A 19,695-nucleotide genomic window follows, 5' to 3' on the forward strand; every position below is an offset into this window, starting at 1 on the left:
AGCTATTTTATGTAAAGGCATAGTGTGAATAGGCAAGTAGAGATAGAAAAAAATTAAAATGACATGAGCGAATTAGCCTCACTTTGATCTCTTCGATTTGCATATTCTTCTTGAACAGACTCATGCAAGCACATCTTCGCACTCTGAACATTGTAGTTTAAAGTAGCTTTTTGAGTGTATTCTGCATATAAGTAAAAGAGTACATTTCATACCCTTTCAAGAGCAGTGAGTTCAACATTTGCTGTTTCAACTGAGAAAAGCATCTCTTCACCTAAAGGTCATTGCAAAGGCTATGTGGAGGAAGATAACTTATATGCGATGCAGTATGTGATAGCACACACAGACACATAAGCACACTCACACAGAGGCCTGCAGAGCATGTGACAACATTGCTAACCTGCCCTTAGAAATGAGATACAAATATAGCAACAAGTGCGTTCGTTGATCCTTGACCTTTTTAGTGACCTTTACCGATCTTCTTTGCCTGTCAGGAAAGGGTCAACTGGCGAGCTTGGCAAAGGTTGCACATGCACATAGTCAAGTTGCACAGCACATGATAGCTGTTTCACTTTCTCACTTAGATAATTAAAACAAATGAACAAGTCACACATTTAATGAAAGGATGTGACATTTTGTGACTAATCAAAACATTGGGCTCCTTATCTCTTGTGAGCAGCTGCATGAAAAAAGTTCACTTCCTGAACAGAGGCTGTGGGCTGAATGTGGGCTAAATGTGGGCTGAATGCAGAGCTGAACAAAATAAACACCATTGCTTGGTTCATCATCTATTAAGCGGGTTTTAGAAACTACTCAGGGCGTAATTATACAAAGTCAATCAGCTGAATTTATTCCTCAATTTGTGTCCTTATTGGGAAAAGAAAACCCATCTCACCATACTTCATCAACATCATAGAACATCAAGTTGGTGCTTTAAAACTGACAGAAATCCTTTATGACCGAGAAGGTAGAACGAGCAAGAACAAGACGATATTCTTCTAGGTGCTAGCCTCCCAAGAAACTGGCACAAGGCGCAGAGATGGGATGAGACAGTGCAGAGGAAGTCAAGCAAAAAGTAGAAACTATTTTATTTTTGATTTTCTTTTCATGAGGAAGCTTAATCTTAACTTTAGTGCATGTTAATCTACCGGAGGTAAAGTTGATTATCAGATAATTTCGAATTTAGTATAGATTACAGTTGAATGCCTGATAGGCCTTTCGGTTTGTAAATGACTCTCAAAAGGTTTTGTTGATAGGGTGACTATTCCCTCAAACCTTTATTTTGGTAGTTACCTGAGATTTCTTGCAAGCCCTTATTTTATAAGTGCCTTTTTATGTTTCGGGTCCTTTATTTCGAAGCCCTTCCGGCAAGACGGTAAGTAGCTGTAAATATTGTAACTACTGGAAAAAATAGGATAGTTGACTGTGCACTGAATGAAAACACTTTCATGTTCTGAGTAAAACCACCTTCACTGTCCAATATTTTCCTACAAGAAATTTGTTCAACAGAGCTAAAGAGAGCAGCGGTTATGGGTAAAGTTTTATTAGGTGTATTTTCTTACTCATTATTTAACTTTCAGCCTTGCATCCAAACCAGTGTCAGTCTCTACTTCACCCCTCTGGGTAGAATAATGTGTGTAAAAATGTGTGCCTCGGTGATCAAGTTAAAATGACTCAATACCTATTCTGTGTAAGACCAAGTGGTAACACCGACTGCAGTAAAATAAAACAGAAACTGTTGTGACCCCTCCTACAAAAGAGTTCCTCTAACTGTCTGTGTTAGCGTGGAGCTGTCATCTAGTGTTTTCTGCGTGTTTCTATCAACACCCCCCTCCTTCACAGTGTCACTTGTTAAGAAGGTCGTCAAAAAGAACAATAGTTTAAAAAAAAATGTGTATGCGCTCTGAGAATCCTTCATGCTTTCAGTATTTTACACTGCAGTAACACAATGGACGGGATAATTACGACAACAGTATTCTTGTCAGGTAAGACAAGTTTATACATCCTCAAGTTTCTTTTCATGGTATTTTATTACTGAGATGTTCTGATAGCATGCTGGAGGCATACAACTTATCATCACACATATTTGTTTGGGTTCCATCAGGGCTTAAAGATTAACAACTGTCGTTGCAGTATTATGTAGAAACAGTTCAGATTATCCATTTGTATTTCATAATCTGTGCGATTAAAATGACTTGTGTCAATATGTGTTCACCTTAGTTTACCCCGACCCCATCAAGCTTTCTCAATTTTTAAAATTTCATTTTAGAAAAAAAAAATGTAAACACTTACACCCTGCCTAAATTACAGCTTGGTACAATTACAATAGTAGATGTTTGCAAGAATGATGGCCACTGTTGAAACAAAATGTTTTAGAGAATCATGTTGTCACGGCCATATACATACATATAATATAATATTTTATCCACATGAGTTAATATCAAATCCAAGGAGTAGTTCCAGCAACAGCTACAACAACACATAAGTGCACACACAGTTTCCTAATGTTCCTCTGTGCACAGTACATATTTTTGGCAGAAGCCAGGCCTTTCTAAGAGTTTGTGACGCACACGACCCTTAAGATTGTTCCATAAGAAAGAACTCGTTGTTGTCAAGTCCAGTCAAAGTAACGGGATGGGGCCATATCACAAGAGAAGAGTTCAGGTGTTTTAAAACAGTCACTGTGACCTGGGGCGCGTCCAGGTTCAGGCCCAAAGGGAGGTTTTGACCGGGGAACCGGATTATGGGCCACAGGCCAGCATAACATCGCACGTAGACACTATTGTCTAAGAACTGATTGGGTGACTATCTTTTGAACCACAACACCACTGATCACACGGGCAAGAGTCTAATTACAAGAAACAATAGCGACAAAGACAAAAAACAAATACACAACATTTTGTCAGGGTCATTCAAATATGTTGTGCAGCAAAGATGTGTGAGTGCAAAAATGTTTTTCTAAAATAGGCTTGACCTATTTTGACAGATTTTTCTTGAGCTACACAAGCCAACATAATAAAAAAATGTCTTCTCGCTTTAATGGTTGAAAAGTGCGACTCAAACTAAATACTTGTTCCGTGGTCCACAACCACCGGAATATGACCCTAAACTCAAATCAATATATTTATTCTTTACACCTGTTTAGCCACTGTAGTGATATTTTCTTGGAGTTTAGTTTCTTTATATAATAAGTAATTCAATCACAATAAACATTGCATCCTAACATAAATCTGTGAGATCAATAAAACAATAAAGCGTGTCTGTGTCTGTCTTTCTGGAGCCATGAAGGTTCCCTATCTAAGGCAAGAAAAAGCAGAACCTCAGGGCATTAGTCTTATGGTGAATGAACCACTATCTTTTTTTTAGCCATTTATTGTTGCATTTATCGTGAGCAAAGTCAGCAGAAACTATGTAATGTTTTAAAACTTTGAAATGTGTTAGGGACCAAGATCATAATATTTGTTAGGTGTCAAACTTTGACTGAACTTTGACAGATCTATTTGTGGAATATTCACATACTTTCTTGCAAGTGAGAAACTAGGACATATTTTGTCAGGCAGTTAAGTAACATTTTGACCATATTTAGAAATATGTGTGTTAACGCCAAAAAAGGAAATAGGGAAGGACTTCATTTGGCAATGTGAAGGCAAATACAGAAGGACAACTTCCTGTCGCCGTGGAAAGTAATGAACCATAGTCTTGTTTCTGCTATTAAAAAATGTAAGAAATGTTACAGAGTATACGAATAAAAAAAGAAACAAAGGCACATATGTAACTCAACTGTTTCATGTTTTATATTTTTTTTTAAATTGAATGATTATTTGGGACATTCTCAAATTAGAAAATTGTTGGTGCATCCTTGTGGTGTGCACAGTAAAAACACTGTTGCAGACATCAATAAAAATGTACTTAATGTTGCGCACAGACAATACATGTTCCTACAAACTTACATGTTTATTTGTGCAAATTAAGTCTTCCTTTACTTCTTACTTTTTTTTTTTTTTTTTACCATAACACAAGGTTTTCATATATTTTTTATAATGATACAAACACTTTGACTGTCTGACATTATCTCCTTGTTCCTCTTTGTTAGTGTGTGTGTTGAAATCAGGTTTCTTTCTTCATTCCTCAGTGTTAAAAGCTTCACTTTGTTTTAACATCGATCCTGTGGCTTGGAAGACCCTGACTCAGCCTGCTGCTGGGTTTGGATACCAGGTGGTGCAGAGGCGATTCGAGTAAGTCACCTCATGGATGTTATAGTGGAACATGGGCCTACACCAGCCAAATATTAAATGCTAGCATTTCTGTCATGTGAGTTTCTCAGTCATATTGACAGAAAGGTGTGATTCATGTAAATATATTGCTTCATCACATGTTTGTCTGGTTGATTTTCCTCAGCCTGCTGGTCAGCGCTCCTCTTGCACAGTATTCAGCAGTAGGAAGAGGACAAATATATAAGTGCTCCACCGAATCATGCAAGGAACTATCGGTTTCTGGTAAGAAACTTCTCATTTCCAAATGCTTCACAGACTCACAGCTAAACCTGGATACAATACAATACAATACAATGAACCTTATTGTCCCACTCAGGGAAATTTGTCTTGGACTCTCTCTCTGAATTAAAGCATGAGGTTGTTAGTTATTGATTTTTAAGAGCAGGTTTTCAACATTTATGTGGAACACTTAATAAAGTTTCATTATGATTCTAGAAAAGAGACCGAGAGCTAGCTTTCTGTCTAGCTAAGTATACCAACATGTCTAGTTTCATATGACAACTGTGCACAGTCCATTAAAGACTGTGGGACATAGCTGTGCAGGTAGAGAGCAGTTAGTATGAATAGTTATCAGAGAGAGATGTATTTTACTAGTGGGAGCTGAGGATTGAACCAGTCATTGAAACTCTTGTGGCGCAATCACAAAGGGTTAAAAACACTTTTAACGTTACTGATATTTTCAATGCAGATGTTGCAGTGAACATGTCTCTTGGTTTGACAATGGCAAGTGATCCCGCCACACAAAACACTTTGGTGAGCCAAAAAACTGCAAATATTTACAATTCATTGTGAGAAATTGCTCTGAAACTTTTCTTGGTCTTGGTCTTTAGGCTGCCTTACATTTGATCAATTCATACATGTTATGTATTGATCAGGACTTAACCGTGTCTCTTTTCAGATATGTGGTCCAACGATCCCAAAGGACTGCAAAAGTATCACCATGTACAGTGGTACATGCTTTCAGATAGACAGTTCTGATGGGGTTCAAGGTCCTATACCTTCTACTAATCGAGGTAAATATGAAAAATAAACAGACGCAAAACATATAAACTAGCCATGCCTTACCAAAACCACACTGAAACAAACTTCAGCATCAAACTCTTTGCAGAAATCAAGGTAACGTTGGTATTTTGTTACATTTCTGATGTCCTGGGCTGAAGAGTTGAATGCTGCAGGTGGGTGTGCGCCGAGTTCAGACCAGTCAAAGACTGAACTAACTTTGGTTCAGGGAGCATTCATTGTGAATAAATAGCTATGTAGTATTTATTGTCCATTTATTGAAATGTCCATTATCTGCATGCGGTGCTGCATTTATGTGATGTGTCTCGTGGAAACAAATGTTTTTATACCAACTTCTTAGTTGCTTGAAATCTCTTTGACAGAATGTCGATCAGCAGACATTGCATTTCTGTTGGATGGCTCTGGCAGCGTGGCCCGAATTGACTTTGAAACAATGAAGACTTTTGTGAAAAATCTGGTCCGCTCACTCCTGCCTCTAGACACGAAGGTACAATTGTGTTTTCACTGCTGGTGTGAATAGCACAGGCCCTGTGGACTTATTACTGGATTAATAAAATCCACAATTCATGATTGTCAAACAAACAATTTACAGTTACAATTTTAAATGTATGAGTTGACTGTTAGAATAACAGTGTTAAATTATGTATATATATATATATATATATATATATATATATATATATATAAATGTTTAACGTATGCATATGCATATTATGTTTTTCCTTTTTTTTCAGTTTGCCATTGCCCAATTCTCCCATTCTCCCGAAGTCCATTTTTACTTTAATGATTTTCTCTCTGGAAGTGGATCATGGGAAGCCAAAGTTGATGACATTGCACAACACAGGGGAGCAACTTTCACAGCTAAAGCCATAGAATATGTGGTGTAAGTGTCGTCAACATGTTGACTTAAGATCTGCGAAAGAATTCTTATTTTAAGTTAAATGCCTCAACATATTGAATCTGTTAAAGCTGGGCTATAAGGATAGTTTGAATTTTGAGATACATAAAGAAAAATGTCTTCACATTTAGTCCCATGATATTTTGATTGAACTTTATAAAGCAGGTATGTGTTGGATTTTGTATGCACCAATAGGACAGAGTTTTAGCTTCTTTGAAATTTCACTTGAGACCACGGCCACCCTCTTTTTGTATCTGCAGTATCGGGCGACAAACAACATGGGGACTTGTTCATAAAAGCATTGCTGCATCTACTTGCTGTCAAAACTTCCTCAGTATAACTTTAAACATTGTTCTGTTAAATTGAACTAACAGTAATTTCACCGGGGAAACAAAATAACAGTCAAAGTTTGGGCTACAATGCTTAGAATAACAAACTGTATAAACGTTTGTTGAGTTAATTTTCTGAATGAATTGAGTAAATGTTCAAAAGTATAGTATAGCCAAGTTATCTGTCTCACTCTTCATGTTCAAGTTACTGGACGATGAAGACATTAATTTATATTAGTCTAATTTCGATTACATTTTTTTTGACAGTGGAAGGAACCGTTATTGTGTAGGCAATATAAAAATATATAACAGACAGTTTCCACATCAATTTATGTGGAAAATTGAGCCATTAGTTAGTCATTTTTCTGGGTATATAATAAATTAGGCACCCCAGCAAAATTTACACCGATACACTGTAAAAATGAAGACACCCTGATGTATTAGTGTTTTTTTTTAACTTACACGGTGTCTATGGTTAACCATAGATTCACTATAGATACAATAAAATGCAGTGCAAAATGGTGTATTGAAATGGCGTCTTTCTTTTTACAGCACAAACATTTTCACACCAACAAAAGGTTCCAGGCCAAATGTGAAGAAAATCTTGATAGTCGTTACCGATGGAGCGTCTAACGACCGGGAGCGTTTGCCATCTGCAGTAGCCTTAGCTGAGAAGGCAAATATCGTTCGATTTGCTATTGGAGTAAGTTCCCTCTGTTTAATTCTATGAATTTAAGCATCTGATTAACTATGTTGCTCATCCTAAAACACTTGTTTTTAACATCCCTAGGTGGGGGGTGCATTTAACAATGAAGCTGCAAAAAACGAACTGTACACCATTGCATCTTCTCCCGAAGAAAACGTATTTCGAGTGGAGAATTTTGACGCACTCGAAAAAATAAGGCAGAGTTTGCAGGCCAAACTCTTCTCTATTGAAGGTATAGTTCTATAGTTTAAAAATACATTTTGACAAATTTAAATAATATTAGTCTTGAAATTCAGAGTTAGATTAATGCATGCGGCATTGAGAAAATATTGTGCTCATTTATGTTGCTCTTAAAGGATCACAAACAAGTGGAGAGTCACTGAAATTGGAATTGGCTCAAGAGGGATTCAGCGCAGCTTATGTGCCTGAGGTAATACAAATAAAAAAACGGAAATTTCCTGCATAATGCAAACACATATTTTTGTGTCACCCAGAGTTCAGATTTGTACTGTGTTTAATACTTTATAATTATACTTTTTCGGGTTTATTTACTTTTCTTGCTTCTTCTTTATCTTTAAAAAAAAAAAAAAAAAACGTTCAGGATTTAGTGAAAGTGTGTAAGAAAATCAAATTCGTAATGTTTTTCAATTAAACATTTGTTTGAATTGAAGGGAATTCAGATGGCTATAGTTGGTGCAAATGAGTGGAAAGGAGGCTACCTTCAATACTCAATGGCGACAGGCCGCGAGACGAGCTCCTATCAGCCGAGTTTAGAGGCTGACAGCTATCTGGGTAAGAATGTAAACACAAACAGGTACATCTTTTACCTGCACTCCTTTGTTTTTATTTTTTTATTATAATATAGAAAGTATTTTATGATAGTATTATTAATATAGTATGTGTTTTATGTTATATGTGAAATGACAATCAGGCAAAGTCAGAAATCATGATGAATCAGCCTTAATACTTAAATATTTTTACGTAACCTCTCAATCAAAATATGCATATGTCCATAAACGTTTTCCGTAGAGATAATGGTAATAACTAACAAAAAATGCCAAAGATAGACAATTTGCTTTGATTCTAGGTTACTCGATGGCAGTTGCTAGAACGAGGAAAGGCACATTCACAGTTCTTGGTGCTCCAAGATATCAACACCGAGGAGTTGTGATCACAGTTTTCCAGAACAGGACACCACAAAAGATTGATCCCTTTCCATGGCAGGTGAGCTTACAATAAAGAGGGACAGACGGTCCTGAAAGACCATGTGAAACATATGTTTTAATGACATCTTTTCTTCTTTTATGTAATTCTTTTCATTAATAATTTGTTGCTTAAACAGTTTCAGAGTGGTGAATATTTTGGGGCCGTTGTTTGTGCGATGGACGTGGATGGTGACACCTTCACTGACCTAATCCTCATATCTGCGCCTATGTTCATTGACACTGATAGAGAGGGAAGAGTTTACGTTTGCACCTTAACTTCTTTGGTAAATCAGAGTTTAATCTCGTGCCTTCATATGAATCTATTCGTTTTTTTTTTTAATGATCATGCAAACATCAAATCTTGTTCGTATATATTTTCACCAGATGGTGGAGTGTCACTTCGACTCTCCGTCAGTATTGAGAGGAGCTGCATCTGACCAAGGAAGGTTTGGGTCTTCTCTCGCTGTACTGCCTGACCTCAACACAGACGGCTTCAGTGAGTTGGCAGTTGGAGCGCCTTTGGAGAACAACGGTCAAGGCAGCATCTACATATTCCACGGTGAAGGAGGAGGAAGAATCAGTTCTGCTTACTCACAGGTGAGCGAGATCCAGCATGCATGGCTCCATGCTTTCCACTTTACTCAAGATATAAGAACTTGATTCATTTTAATATTTCTATTTGCTTAGAGAATTGCTGGCTCTGAAGTCCGGTCAGGACTGAAGTTCTTCGGTATGTCGATCAGTCAGTCGTCGTTTGACCAAAGCAATGACCTTCTGCCTGACTTGGCGGTGGGTTCAAAGGGCGCAGTTGTCTTACTTAGGTAAGTCCATTCAAGATGCTTCTGTCTACATAGGATTGTATTGGGCAGCTTCGATCCGGTTTGGTTTTCTGCTGCATTTGCGTACTGATCACGAAGCCAATAGTTATCAACATGTGTTTTCCTATTTTGTCCATTTCCAGATCAAAGCCTATAGTTATGGTAGAAGCTACAGTATCATTCAATCCAAACCAAATCTCCACTCAAAACGTGGACTGCTCAGAACGTTTGAAGAACACAGCGAAGATCTGCTTTACCATGACCAGGCACTCAAGAGTTGAACAAGGTACCTGATGCTCAACTGTCATTTGAATACTTTAAAGAGTAAACTCTAAATAAAATAATAATCTGTTCCAGCTCAAGCAAAGATTAGCTATAATCTAACACTGGACGCCACCCGCAAAGTCCCAAACAACCGGGCCTACATTATTCCGAAACAACGAGAGATAAATGGAACAGTTAATCTTGTTTTACAGAAGAGTGAATGCGTCATTGTTTCATTCTCTATCGAGGTGAGTTCTTAGACAGACACATCGTTCAAATGTGGTAGATTGTGTAGTTTTTTATATAACCTTTTTACCTGGAAAACTACAATCTTTCTCAGATTGAACCATCCAATGTTTGATGTCCATGTGTGTTAACAAATCCAACCCTTACAATCTTGACAAATGCCCGACCCTCTTCTTGCAGGCTTGTCCAGAAGATGCTCTAAATCCACTTAACAACGAACTCAGATTCACATTTGAAGGTTTACCTGTCAACCAAAATCCAAGTCCAAGTCTCGCCCAGCAGGCAGAGACCACAAGCTTTTATCCTGTAAGCACTCCTAATATTTTTTAAAAACTTGCTAAGGATTCTACCGCGTGGTTTTTATTGTCTTGAGTATTTACTGAACAACAAAGTCTTGATGAAGTTTACACATAATTAACCATTTCTCCACATAGCTACCACATCTCTGCAGTGCATCATGCCTTCTAAGCAATGTTCAGTTGTAATTAAATGTATTTGTAAGCATAGGCAGCCAGACTCTGTCATGTCTACTATTCTTGAACAAACCTGCTTTACTTGATACTCTCTTCCACAGTTAGGGTTCGAGATCAATTGCGGCTTGGACAATGTGTGTGTTGATAAACTGAAAGTGGATTTTAACTTCACCAGGTGAGCTAAAGCACAGATGTTTCAGTTATGCCTCTTTAAGAATAAAATACCCTGCCTCCTGTACTTTGGTTTATGACAAAATACCTGCAAACACGAACGCATTCCCTCCAGCCTGAGCTGTCCTATGTGTTTTTTCTGGTGCAAATTAGCACATGTTAGCGTGCTAACGCACGACAGTAAGGAGTTTAATATGTTGACATTAGCATTTAGCTCAAAGCATTGCTGTGGCTCAGCCTCACAGAGCAGCTAGCCTGGCTTTAGACCCGTAAGGCACAGCCACACATGGATGAAAGTAACAATTTCCTCCCGTTCATACTGTGTGAGTGAGGGAGTGAAAAAACATTTGCTGCACACTGCCGAAGCAAATTCCCATCATCGCATTGGTGTCGAGATCAAATTTGTTAAACCTTCAGGCGAATATCCTCTCGGCAAGCATGGTCATTCCTACATTTGCACATGTGTGACCATGCCTAACGCACCTGGCACTAACATTGAATTGAATTGAAAGTCAGGTTAATGCTAACGTGTGAATATTAATTGAAGCTGTGGTTGAATATTGTTTTTGTTTGGTAAGTTTCCTGACTGATTGAAATGATCCGGAAGCCTCTACATGGAAACCTGATAAAGGCTGGTCAAATCTACTAAATGCCAGTCAATGGTGCTTCCTTTCTTATTACCTTTAGCATGAAGTATGATCGTCCTTTTTAAAAGGAAAGGGGAATATGTTCACCCACAATTCCTTGCAGCAGCACCACTACTGAAATGACATCCACCTGTGCACGATTAGTAGCCTAGTGTAAGTGCAGTGGGATTCTCTTAGCATCGAGGTTGCCTTTTCCTAAGTAAAAAGTCGTTCTCCTTTCTTTGAGCTCACAGCGTTTCACAACCAGGTCAAGAAAAAGTAGTAAGGAAAAGAGCGTATTTTTAAAATGTTTTTTACAATTCCACCACAGCCTTTTGTTTTCCTCTAACTTCCCTTTTCTCTTTCCTCGCAATCTATCAGATCCTTAGAGGTTAAAGTGGGCATTGATGAACTGTTGGATGTCACCGTCTCATTGGAGAACAGTGAGGAAAACTCTTACAACAGCCGTGTCATTCTCACATACCCAGTCGGACTCTCATACAGGAAGTTTACAATTCTGCAGGTAAGGCGTCAGGATCAGATCTGCTTTCGTTGGTCTCTGGTCAGCTGCTCTTTCTCACCGTGCTTTTTTCAAATATGTTTGTAACAAAGGGAAGAATTGAGTGCAACTCCTTGGACAGTGAAGATGGCATAACGAGAGGAAAGACAGACTGCACTGTTAACAAGCCTATTTTGAAGAGAAACACCAAGGTTTGATCTTTGTACAGAATTATCTCTTCTTACTGCTGCAGAGACAGAAGAGGCAGTGTGATTTATTACCTTTATGTCTTTTAGGCTTTCTTCATCATCTCCTATGGGATCGAAACTAATAGTCAACTTGACAGGACGATTTCTGTCTCGGCAAATGCGACTAGGTACTGCTCAGCTGCATACATAGTAACCACAACACTATGCAAGTGTGCAATATTCCCATTCCAATATGTTAATAATTTCACCTTTCCTTTAGTGGGAATCAGGAGCACTCCAGCTCAAGTGTACTCTACAAAACCAAAAATATTGATGTGAAGTACAGCATTTTTGCTACGATTGAAAGGTTTGTGAAAACAAAATTAATTATTAAAAAAAAAACTTAAGACTATAATAATACTTATAAGCTGGCATCGTATCACCTAATTTCATCAAATGATTTTTTTTTTTATCAATTAAGTTCCCTCAGCTACAGCAATTTTTCATTCGGCAAGAATGATCTGCACAAACCAGTCCAACAATCAATTATGGTATAATATCATATCATTTTATCAGTTATTACTTAATTTACTGGATTTACACTTTAATTTAATGCTAATTAAGTCTGTTTAATACTTAATTATTTATATTATTTCCTTCTCCTAGGTTACAAATGACATCAGAGCACTGAATTTCACTGTGGTGATCAAGGTGCCTGTGAAGCTCGGTGACAAAGACGTCTGGGTGGATTCCAGCAGTTTGCAGGTAACGTTACTGAAACCGACAAAATATCTCATTATGATTGTTTTACACAACTCCAGTGTTACAAACGGATGTGATTTTACAATGATCAAGACTGGTTTGCTGTAAACTGACATTATCTATTTTAGATTGAAGACTGCCAAAGAGACAAAGATGAAGAACCCAATGTCAGAGATTTTATTGCTAAGATACAGAAAACTAAGTTAGTGGTAAGTATGGTTCCAGCATCTACGCGTAGTTACAAAGCCTATCTAAGAGCATCTGCATAGACTCGTAGAACTGGAGTTACATCTATATAACAATTATTCAATTCCTGGAGTGTGTAAGACTGATTACGGCTCGCTCTGCTTTCTGCCTTCTTTGAAAACACGAACAGGACTGTTCTGTAGCCAGGTGCTCGGTTTTCAAGTGCAGTAGGTTCATGGGAAGACTGGAGAGGAAAAAGTACACAATCTCTGCCAACCTAAGTTCTGGATGGATAGAGCAGGTAGCGGATGTGCATCTATAATATTGAACAAACTAACTCATTGTATGTGCTGTATTTGGAAGTAGTTTGAATACAACTGGTTCTGACTATGTATCAGTAAAATATCCCTTTCTCATGAAATATAAGATTCAATAGGTTCAAATCAATAGGCGCATCCCACTCTTCTTTTTTCTCCCTCAAAAAGATTGGACTTCAATCTGCAAAATTCCTCTTGACCAGCACGGCCAGTCTGGAGTACGACAGAAATCAGTACATCTTTTTTTCAACGGGTTCTTCTAACAACCCTCCTGTTCGCAAGGTGAATACACATTGTTTTGACTTCTTTGTGTGTAAAAAAAGAGCTTGAATTTGATTCACATTATTTCATTTCGCCTCTCAGATTGAGGCAGAGGTAGAAGTGTATCCTGAACCAGACTTCACCAAAGAGATTGTCGGAGGAATCGTGGGAGGCTTGGCTCTCCTGGCTTTACTCACCGCTGGCCTGTATAAGGTGACACACTGAACATACACTGCTTCAGTTTAGTATAAACAGCTTTTTTGAGGCATTTTGACATTTTATAGTAGAGTAAACACAGGCATAATTAATATCATGAATTAGTTTCATTTAGCTGGTCCAGGCTCTGTATTGTGAATGCTGACTTACTGAAGTAGCTGTGACACACTCAAATGAACAGGACCAGAATTTTGCCAAAATGGCATAAATACTTTTCAAACAAAATGGCCTATTTCAAATATTTCATATATTATTCTGTCGTTGGCTTTGATTCTTTACTTGTCTTTATTATGCATGTAAAAAAAATAAATTCTTTGTTTTGTGCTCTTAGGCTGGATTTTTCAAGAGTAAATACAAGGACATGATTAACAATGACGCGGCAGATCCAGGGGTTGATTGCGACGCACCCACACCAGAATAAATCTGCAGACGTTCCACAGACAGCAGCTTTTTCAAACATATTCATAGTATTAGCTTGCTGATGGCAACTAACCACAAAACATCACAAATGTTTCCATATCTACAATGGCACCTACGTCAACTCTGATTACGTCGTCTGTACCATGACTTAGACCTACTTTCATAATATTTTGCAAATTTTCAGGAATCTACATTTCTACATTTTTCAGTAAGAAGTCTACATTTGATTCATTAAGCTAGAAAGCTTAGCTGTGTCTGAAATCCCTCCTTCACTCTGTCGTTTAATATTTCCTATAAAGGAGTTTTGCCATCAGGGGGTCAGGACTGCAGAAAGGGGTCGCACAAGGATTTCCTGATTAGGAAGTAATACCCAGTGGAAAGTTTGACCTATCTGGTCCCTAAAAATTATTCAAATAAAAGTCTGAGCAGGGAAATTCTCAGACTTACACCCTGTAACAAAAGGGTGCAAGTAGACATCGATTCATACTAAGGTTAATAATGAAAGGCTGGTCACCACTGTCCTATATTATATACATTCAGTTATATGTATAATATAGATTTAACTAATGAATTGGAGCACTCAAGTCGAGGTTGTTTGAGTGCACTTTCAATAAACAGCCAAATGTGATGTAATTTATCAAATGACTGTACATTTTTCTGATCCAACTTTTTAATCCAAATATTTCATATCTATTGTTGGTCGCCATTGAAACATTTCTGCTTTTATATTTGCAGGCTGTGCATATTCATTTGTGTTAATTCTCGTTTCAGACATTGTTTCGTAAACCTGCTGAAATGTATACGGCAATATTGAATTAACTACTGTATTCAGAAATGATGTATAGAGACACTGAGTTCATGCTTCATCAATATTTGTTATATAAGTGATTCAAATCAATGTTTTTCTTCTCTGAACAATAATATATGGAATCATATCTTATATAAAGTATAATTGCATTCATACTTGACTCATCTTTATTTTATGTAGAAAAGAAACAGCGGTATAACGGCATGTGGAAAAAATAACAAAAGTTGTCTTTCATTGAATTCAGTGAAACATGAAAAAGACATTTCCCTGTACAATTCATTTATATAAAAAAATCATCATATGACAGTAAAATACCTTTTGTTACACTTGGACATGCCTTAAAATGGACCTGGGTATCTTAAATGCATTTTAGAGAGCTTAAGTAGACTGCAATAATGACCCTTAAAACCCCTGGGTGACCTAAATTAACAGAAACAATGAGGTAATGGGAACAGCGAAGGAAACGAGCAGGGAAATTGAGAAACCTGCTGCATCTCCGGTTGCGGCGACTGCAGGAGAGGGCATGTCGCCAACCGTCTCCTTTAAGAAGGACCCGAATCTTGAAGTTTTGGCAAAGACCTGAACATCAGCGCGGACTGATTTACTTCTACTTATTGATACAACGGCCACCTGAAACCAAGATGAGTCTGACTTGCACAGCAGGGGGCTGCCCTGATCCTCCTGAAAATATAAAAACAGAGCATTCATCATCAGTGAGGTCCTGACAATCAGATGTAAAAACCTCTGCATTGGTGACAAGGCAAAACAATTTTAGAAACGAGCTGAATGGAACAACTATACCTGTTTAAGGTCCATGGTAGAAGTGCAAATGTTCTCTGAATCAGAAACATCCCCACAACTTGCGACCTGAGTTTCAAGATCTCGAATGCCTGAGCCGGCTTTACTTGTGACTGGAAAAATCAAATTCACTACTGTTATTATATGAATAAAACTGTCTTTGTGAATAATTTAACTAAGCTATACAGTGTATGTGGAAAAGCAACTTTCATGAAAGCTTGATATACCCTTACCTATGCTCTTATTACCCTTCTCCCAGCCGGCCACCCAGCATCGACTTCCAATAGGAAAGGTTTTGGCACTGCTAACGTCTATACACACAGGCTGGATATAATCTTTATAGATGACTGGCTTAGTCAGCTGCAACAGAGCAATATTAGAATCTGTCATTGTGCTCACTGTCAGGCTCACAACGCCAAGGGACATCTCAAACTCTTCAGAGCCGTCCACAAGATGCTGGCCAAGAAACACACTCCACTCACTGACATTTGGACTGGAGCTGTCAAGAGGAAAACGGGCACCTATTCCATTATTTCACTCCAAAATGTCTCCAGTGAATAATTAATGTAAAACAAATTATATTGTACTTACGTAGAGAAGCACTGGGCAGAAGAGAGAACAAATGTTTTTGTGATTAGGGTTCCTCCACAAGTGTAAACCCCATTTTTGTGAAGACGAACCATCCAAGGCCAGGTCCCTCCAGGTGCAACACCAATGTCGCCTACCGCACGACTGTTCATTGGCGCTTGACCACACACTTGTGCTATGAAAGAAAAACAATGAGGGGAAGCAGACATTATTGATATATGGCAGGAAAAGAAATATTTAAAATAATAGTGAAAGAATTTGAATGAAATATCTTTTTCTGGATACTCACTTTCCTGACCGGTTACAATTTGGGGAATAGTAATTGGTCTTGTCGTTGATGAAGTTGTTGACGCAGCTGGAACGGATCAAAAATAATTAGTTATTAGCCCCATCAATAAGGTCTCTACATTTCTGACATTACAACTCCTCATGGGAGCATCAGAATAAAAACTGTTGTTGACAGCATGCCACCACATATTAACAAGAAATGGCTGAACACAACACATCTGCTGTTACCAATTGTTCACTGAACTGTCTTTTTTATTTCAACAAACAAGACACACAATGACATGTGTATTCAGAGTAATGTCCTAGTCAGGATACTTACATTCAGCACTTGATGTTGTGGATCCTGACTCTGTCGTTGTGTCTGTTCCCGCATTACAAATAGTAGTAGTAGCAGAAATAACAGGAGGGGGCAGACCAGGACAGGTGTAGCTGCTGTCAGCATCCAGCCCACTGGAGTTGAACTGGACGAAGCCTGGCTTATCAGAGCTGATGTGGGAGTTGATCCAGGACTGGTAATTGGACACTCTGGAGTAGACCCCTGGCAGATTGGGCCGAGCGCAGCCAGAACCAAAACTAACAACTCCAGACTGGACCCAGACGGAGCCCTGCTGGTTCACCATCGGACCTCCCGAGTCACCCTGAGGAGATGGAGAGGAGACGTCAGAGGATTCCTGAAAATAATAAACACATTCAACAACAACTGACAGATTCAATGGAGCAGCCTACCTGACAAGAGTCTTTGCCTCCTGCCAGAACTCCAGCACAGATCATGTTGTCTGTGACTGTACCGACTCCATTGAGACAGTCACACTGTCTGTTTCCCAGAACTGCCAACTCCACCTCTTGAAGGGTTTCAGGGAACGGCAATGACACTGAGAGACCAACAACAGGAGTGAAAAGTCACGCATCCATCTCCTGTTCATAAGACATGTGAAAACAACTATTTGTCAGCAACAAGCAGACTCACCTCCCTCCTTGACTGCGCCCCAGCCAGTGACCCAGCTATCAGTACCGTTGTTGAACACACTGTCACTGGCTGCCAGACACACAGGTCTGATGTAGTTTGTGAATTTGACTGGCGAGGAGAGTTTGAGCAGAGCAATGTCGTTGTTGCTGGAGTCGCTGTCATAGTTTGGATGCAAAATTATTCTGGCAACAGTTCTGGACACTTCGTTTGGGTTTATTCCCTGCAGGCTCTGACGGCCGAGAGAAACCTGCCATCCAGACGTACTGTCACTGAAGTAAAAATGAAAGAAAACATGCTGGTTTTGAAGAGAACATTGACTGAAAGTCAAACCAAAGACTTGAACACTGTAGGTTTGATCCTCTATCATGTGAAAGTTACCCACCTGGAGAAGCAGTGAGCGGCAGACATCACCCACTCTCTGTTGATGAGGGAACCACCACAAACATGGCTGCCAAATCCCTGCAGACTAACCTGCCAGGGCCAACTTCCAACTGGAGCATCTTCACCTCCAACTATCTTGGTGTTCAGGGGAGTGATGCCACACACTGCAAACAACAGCACATAGAAATAGGACCGAAAATTAGCAAAATAATCTCTAAATACTTACAAGAGATGTTAAACAAAGTTAAAGTGGGAACAGAAGTCTTAATGAAGATGTATTATTCAGTATAAAAAATGTAACTAAAGACTTTGATAATTAGTTATTAGCCCCATCAATAAGGTCTCTACGTTTCTGACATTACAACTCCTCATGGGAGCATCAGAATAAAGACTGTTGTTGACAGCATGCCACCACATATTAACAAGAAATGGCTGAAAACAACACATCTGCTGTTACCAATTGTTCACTGAACTGTCTTTTTTATTTCAACAAACAAGACACACAATGACATGTGTATTCAGAGTCATGTCCTAGTCAGGATACTTACATTCAGCACTTGATGTTGTGGATCCTGACTCTGTCGTTGTGTCTGTTCCCGCATTACAAATAGTAGTAGTAGCAGAAATAACAGGAGGGGGCAGACCAGGACAGGTGTAGCTGCTGTCAGCATCCAGCCCACTGGAGTTGAACTGGACGAAGCCTGGCTTATCAGAGCTGATGTGGGAGTTGATCCAGGACTGGTAATTGGACACTCTGGAGTAGACCCCTGGCAGATTGGGCCGAGCGCAGCCAGAACCAAAACTAACAACTCCAGACTGGACCCAGACGGAGCCCTGCTGGTTCACCATCGGACCTCCCGAGTCACCCTGAGGAGATGGAGAGGAGACGTCAGAGGATTCCTGAAAATCCTAAACACATTCAACAACAACTGACAGATTCAATGGAGCAGCCTACCTGACAAGAGTCTTTGCCTCCTGCCAGAACTCCAGCACAGATCATGTTGTCAGTGACTGTACCGACTCCATTGAGACAGTCACACTGTCTGTTTCCCAGAACTGCCAACTCCACCTCTTGAAGGGTTTCAGGGAACGGCAATGACACTGAGAGACCAACAAGAGGAGAGAAAAGTCACGCATCCATCTCCTGTTCATAAGACATGTGAAAACAACTATTTGTCAGCATCAAGCAGACTCACCTCCCTCCTTGACTGCGCCCCAGCCAGTGACCCAGCTATCAGTACCGTTGTTGAACACACTGTCACTGGCTGCCAGACACACAGGTCTGATGTAGTTTGTGAATTTGACTGGCGAGGAGAGTTTGAGCAGCGCAATGTCGTTGTTGCTGGAGTCGCTGTCATAGTTTGGATGCAAAATAATTCTGGCAACAGTTCTGGACACTTCGTTTGGGTTTATTCCCTGCAGGCTCTGACGGCCGAGAGAAACCTGCCATCCAGACGTACTGTCACTGAAGTAAAAATGAAAGAAACTGTGTTGGTTTTGAAGAGAACATTGACTAAAAGTCAAACCAAAGACTTGAACACTGTAGGTTTGATCCTCTATCATGTGAAAGTTACCCACCTGGAGAAGCAGTGAGCGGCAGACATCACCCACTCTCTGTTGATGAGGGAACCACCACAAACATGGCTGCCAAATCCCTGCAGACTAACCTGCCAGGGCCAACTTCCAACTGGAGCATCTTCACCTCCAACTATCTTGGTGTTCAGGGGAGTGATGCCACACACTGCAAACAACAGCACATAGAAATAGGACCGTAAATTAGCAAAATAATCTCTCAATACTTACAAGAGATGTTAAACAAAGTTAAAGTGGGAACAGAAGTCTTAATGAAGATGTATTATTCAGTATAAAAAAATGTAACTAAAGACTTTGATAATTAGTTATTAGCCCCATCAATAAGGTCTCTACGTTTCTGACATTGCAACTCCTCATGGGAGCATCAGAATAAAGACTGTTGTTGACAGCATGCCA

The 19,695-nt window shown here is 39.2% G+C and overlaps 2 protein-coding genes across 2 annotated transcripts; one reads left to right on the forward strand and one right to left on the reverse strand.

The window, feature by feature from the left end:
* Nucleotides 1–1,845: 1,845 nt before the first annotated feature.
* Nucleotides 1,846–14,786, forward strand: LOC137789426 (integrin alpha-M). The gene is made up of 30 exons (XM_068583017.1): nucleotides 1,846–1,982; nucleotides 4,130–4,232; nucleotides 4,396–4,493; nucleotides 4,960–5,024; nucleotides 5,170–5,284; nucleotides 5,654–5,778; nucleotides 6,026–6,174; nucleotides 7,071–7,221; nucleotides 7,309–7,456; nucleotides 7,581–7,654; nucleotides 7,896–8,016; nucleotides 8,312–8,448; nucleotides 8,567–8,713; nucleotides 8,814–9,026; nucleotides 9,117–9,250; nucleotides 9,391–9,533; nucleotides 9,605–9,759; nucleotides 9,938–10,063; nucleotides 10,332–10,405; nucleotides 11,409–11,550; nucleotides 11,640–11,738; nucleotides 11,823–11,902; nucleotides 11,995–12,081; nucleotides 12,196–12,265; nucleotides 12,381–12,479; nucleotides 12,605–12,685; nucleotides 12,853–12,963; nucleotides 13,148–13,261; nucleotides 13,343–13,453; nucleotides 13,788–14,786. The coding sequence occupies exons 1-30, from the start codon at nucleotides 1,946–1,948 to the stop codon at nucleotides 13,875–13,877; spliced, it is 3,399 nt and encodes a 1,132-aa protein (XP_068439118.1). The 5' UTR covers nucleotides 1,846–1,945; the 3' UTR covers nucleotides 13,878–14,786.
* Nucleotides 14,787–15,104: 318 nt separating this feature from the next.
* LOC137789181 (transmembrane protease serine 9-like) lies at nucleotides 15,105–19,439 on the reverse strand. Its single transcript, XM_068582459.1, has 12 exons — nucleotides 19,285–19,439; nucleotides 18,903–19,171; nucleotides 18,662–18,807; nucleotides 18,255–18,573; nucleotides 17,708–17,870; nucleotides 17,326–17,594; nucleotides 17,085–17,230; nucleotides 16,687–16,996; nucleotides 16,074–16,245; nucleotides 15,716–15,981; nucleotides 15,486–15,595; nucleotides 15,105–15,365 (listed from the first exon to the last, which is right to left on the reverse strand). Exons 1-12 carry the CDS (start codon nucleotides 19,308–19,310, stop codon nucleotides 15,105–15,107), a joined length of 2,457 nt encoding a protein of 818 aa, XP_068438560.1. The 5' UTR covers nucleotides 19,311–19,439.
* Between the last annotated feature and the right edge of the window lie 256 nt (nucleotides 19,440–19,695).

The sequence above is a fragment of the Clinocottus analis genome, unplaced genomic scaffold (assembly GCF_023055335.1).
Source record: "Clinocottus analis isolate CAN_PGR_092001 unplaced genomic scaffold, fCliAna1.0.p SCAF_19, whole genome shotgun sequence".
Classification (NCBI taxonomy): Eukaryota; Metazoa; Chordata; class Actinopteri; order Perciformes; family Cottidae; genus Clinocottus; species Clinocottus analis.

Bases quoted from the DNA above. Each gene is read 5' to 3' on its own strand.
- LOC137789181 (XM_068582459.1), bottom strand. From the start codon at position 19,310: ATGTCTGCCGCTCACTGCTTCTCCAG. The intron at 17,871-18,254 runs GTAAGTATCCTG...TGTTGTTTGCAG, and splicing joins CACAACATCAAGTGCTGAAT to TGTGTGGCATCACTCCCCTG. The intron at 16,246-16,686 runs GTGCTGAATGTA...TTTCTTTCATAG, and splicing joins GTCAGGATCCACAACATCAA to CACAAGTGTGTGGTCAAGCG.
- LOC137789426 (XM_068583017.1), top strand. From the start codon at position 1,946: ATGGACGGGATAATTACGACAACAGTATTCTTGTCAG. The intron at 12,964-13,147 runs GTAGCGGATGTG...TCCCTCAAAAAG, and splicing joins GTTCTGGATGGATAGAGCAG to ATTGGACTTCAATCTGCAAA. The intron at 13,262-13,342 runs GTGAATACACAT...TTCGCCTCTCAG, and splicing joins ACAACCCTCCTGTTCGCAAG to ATTGAGGCAGAGGTAGAAGT.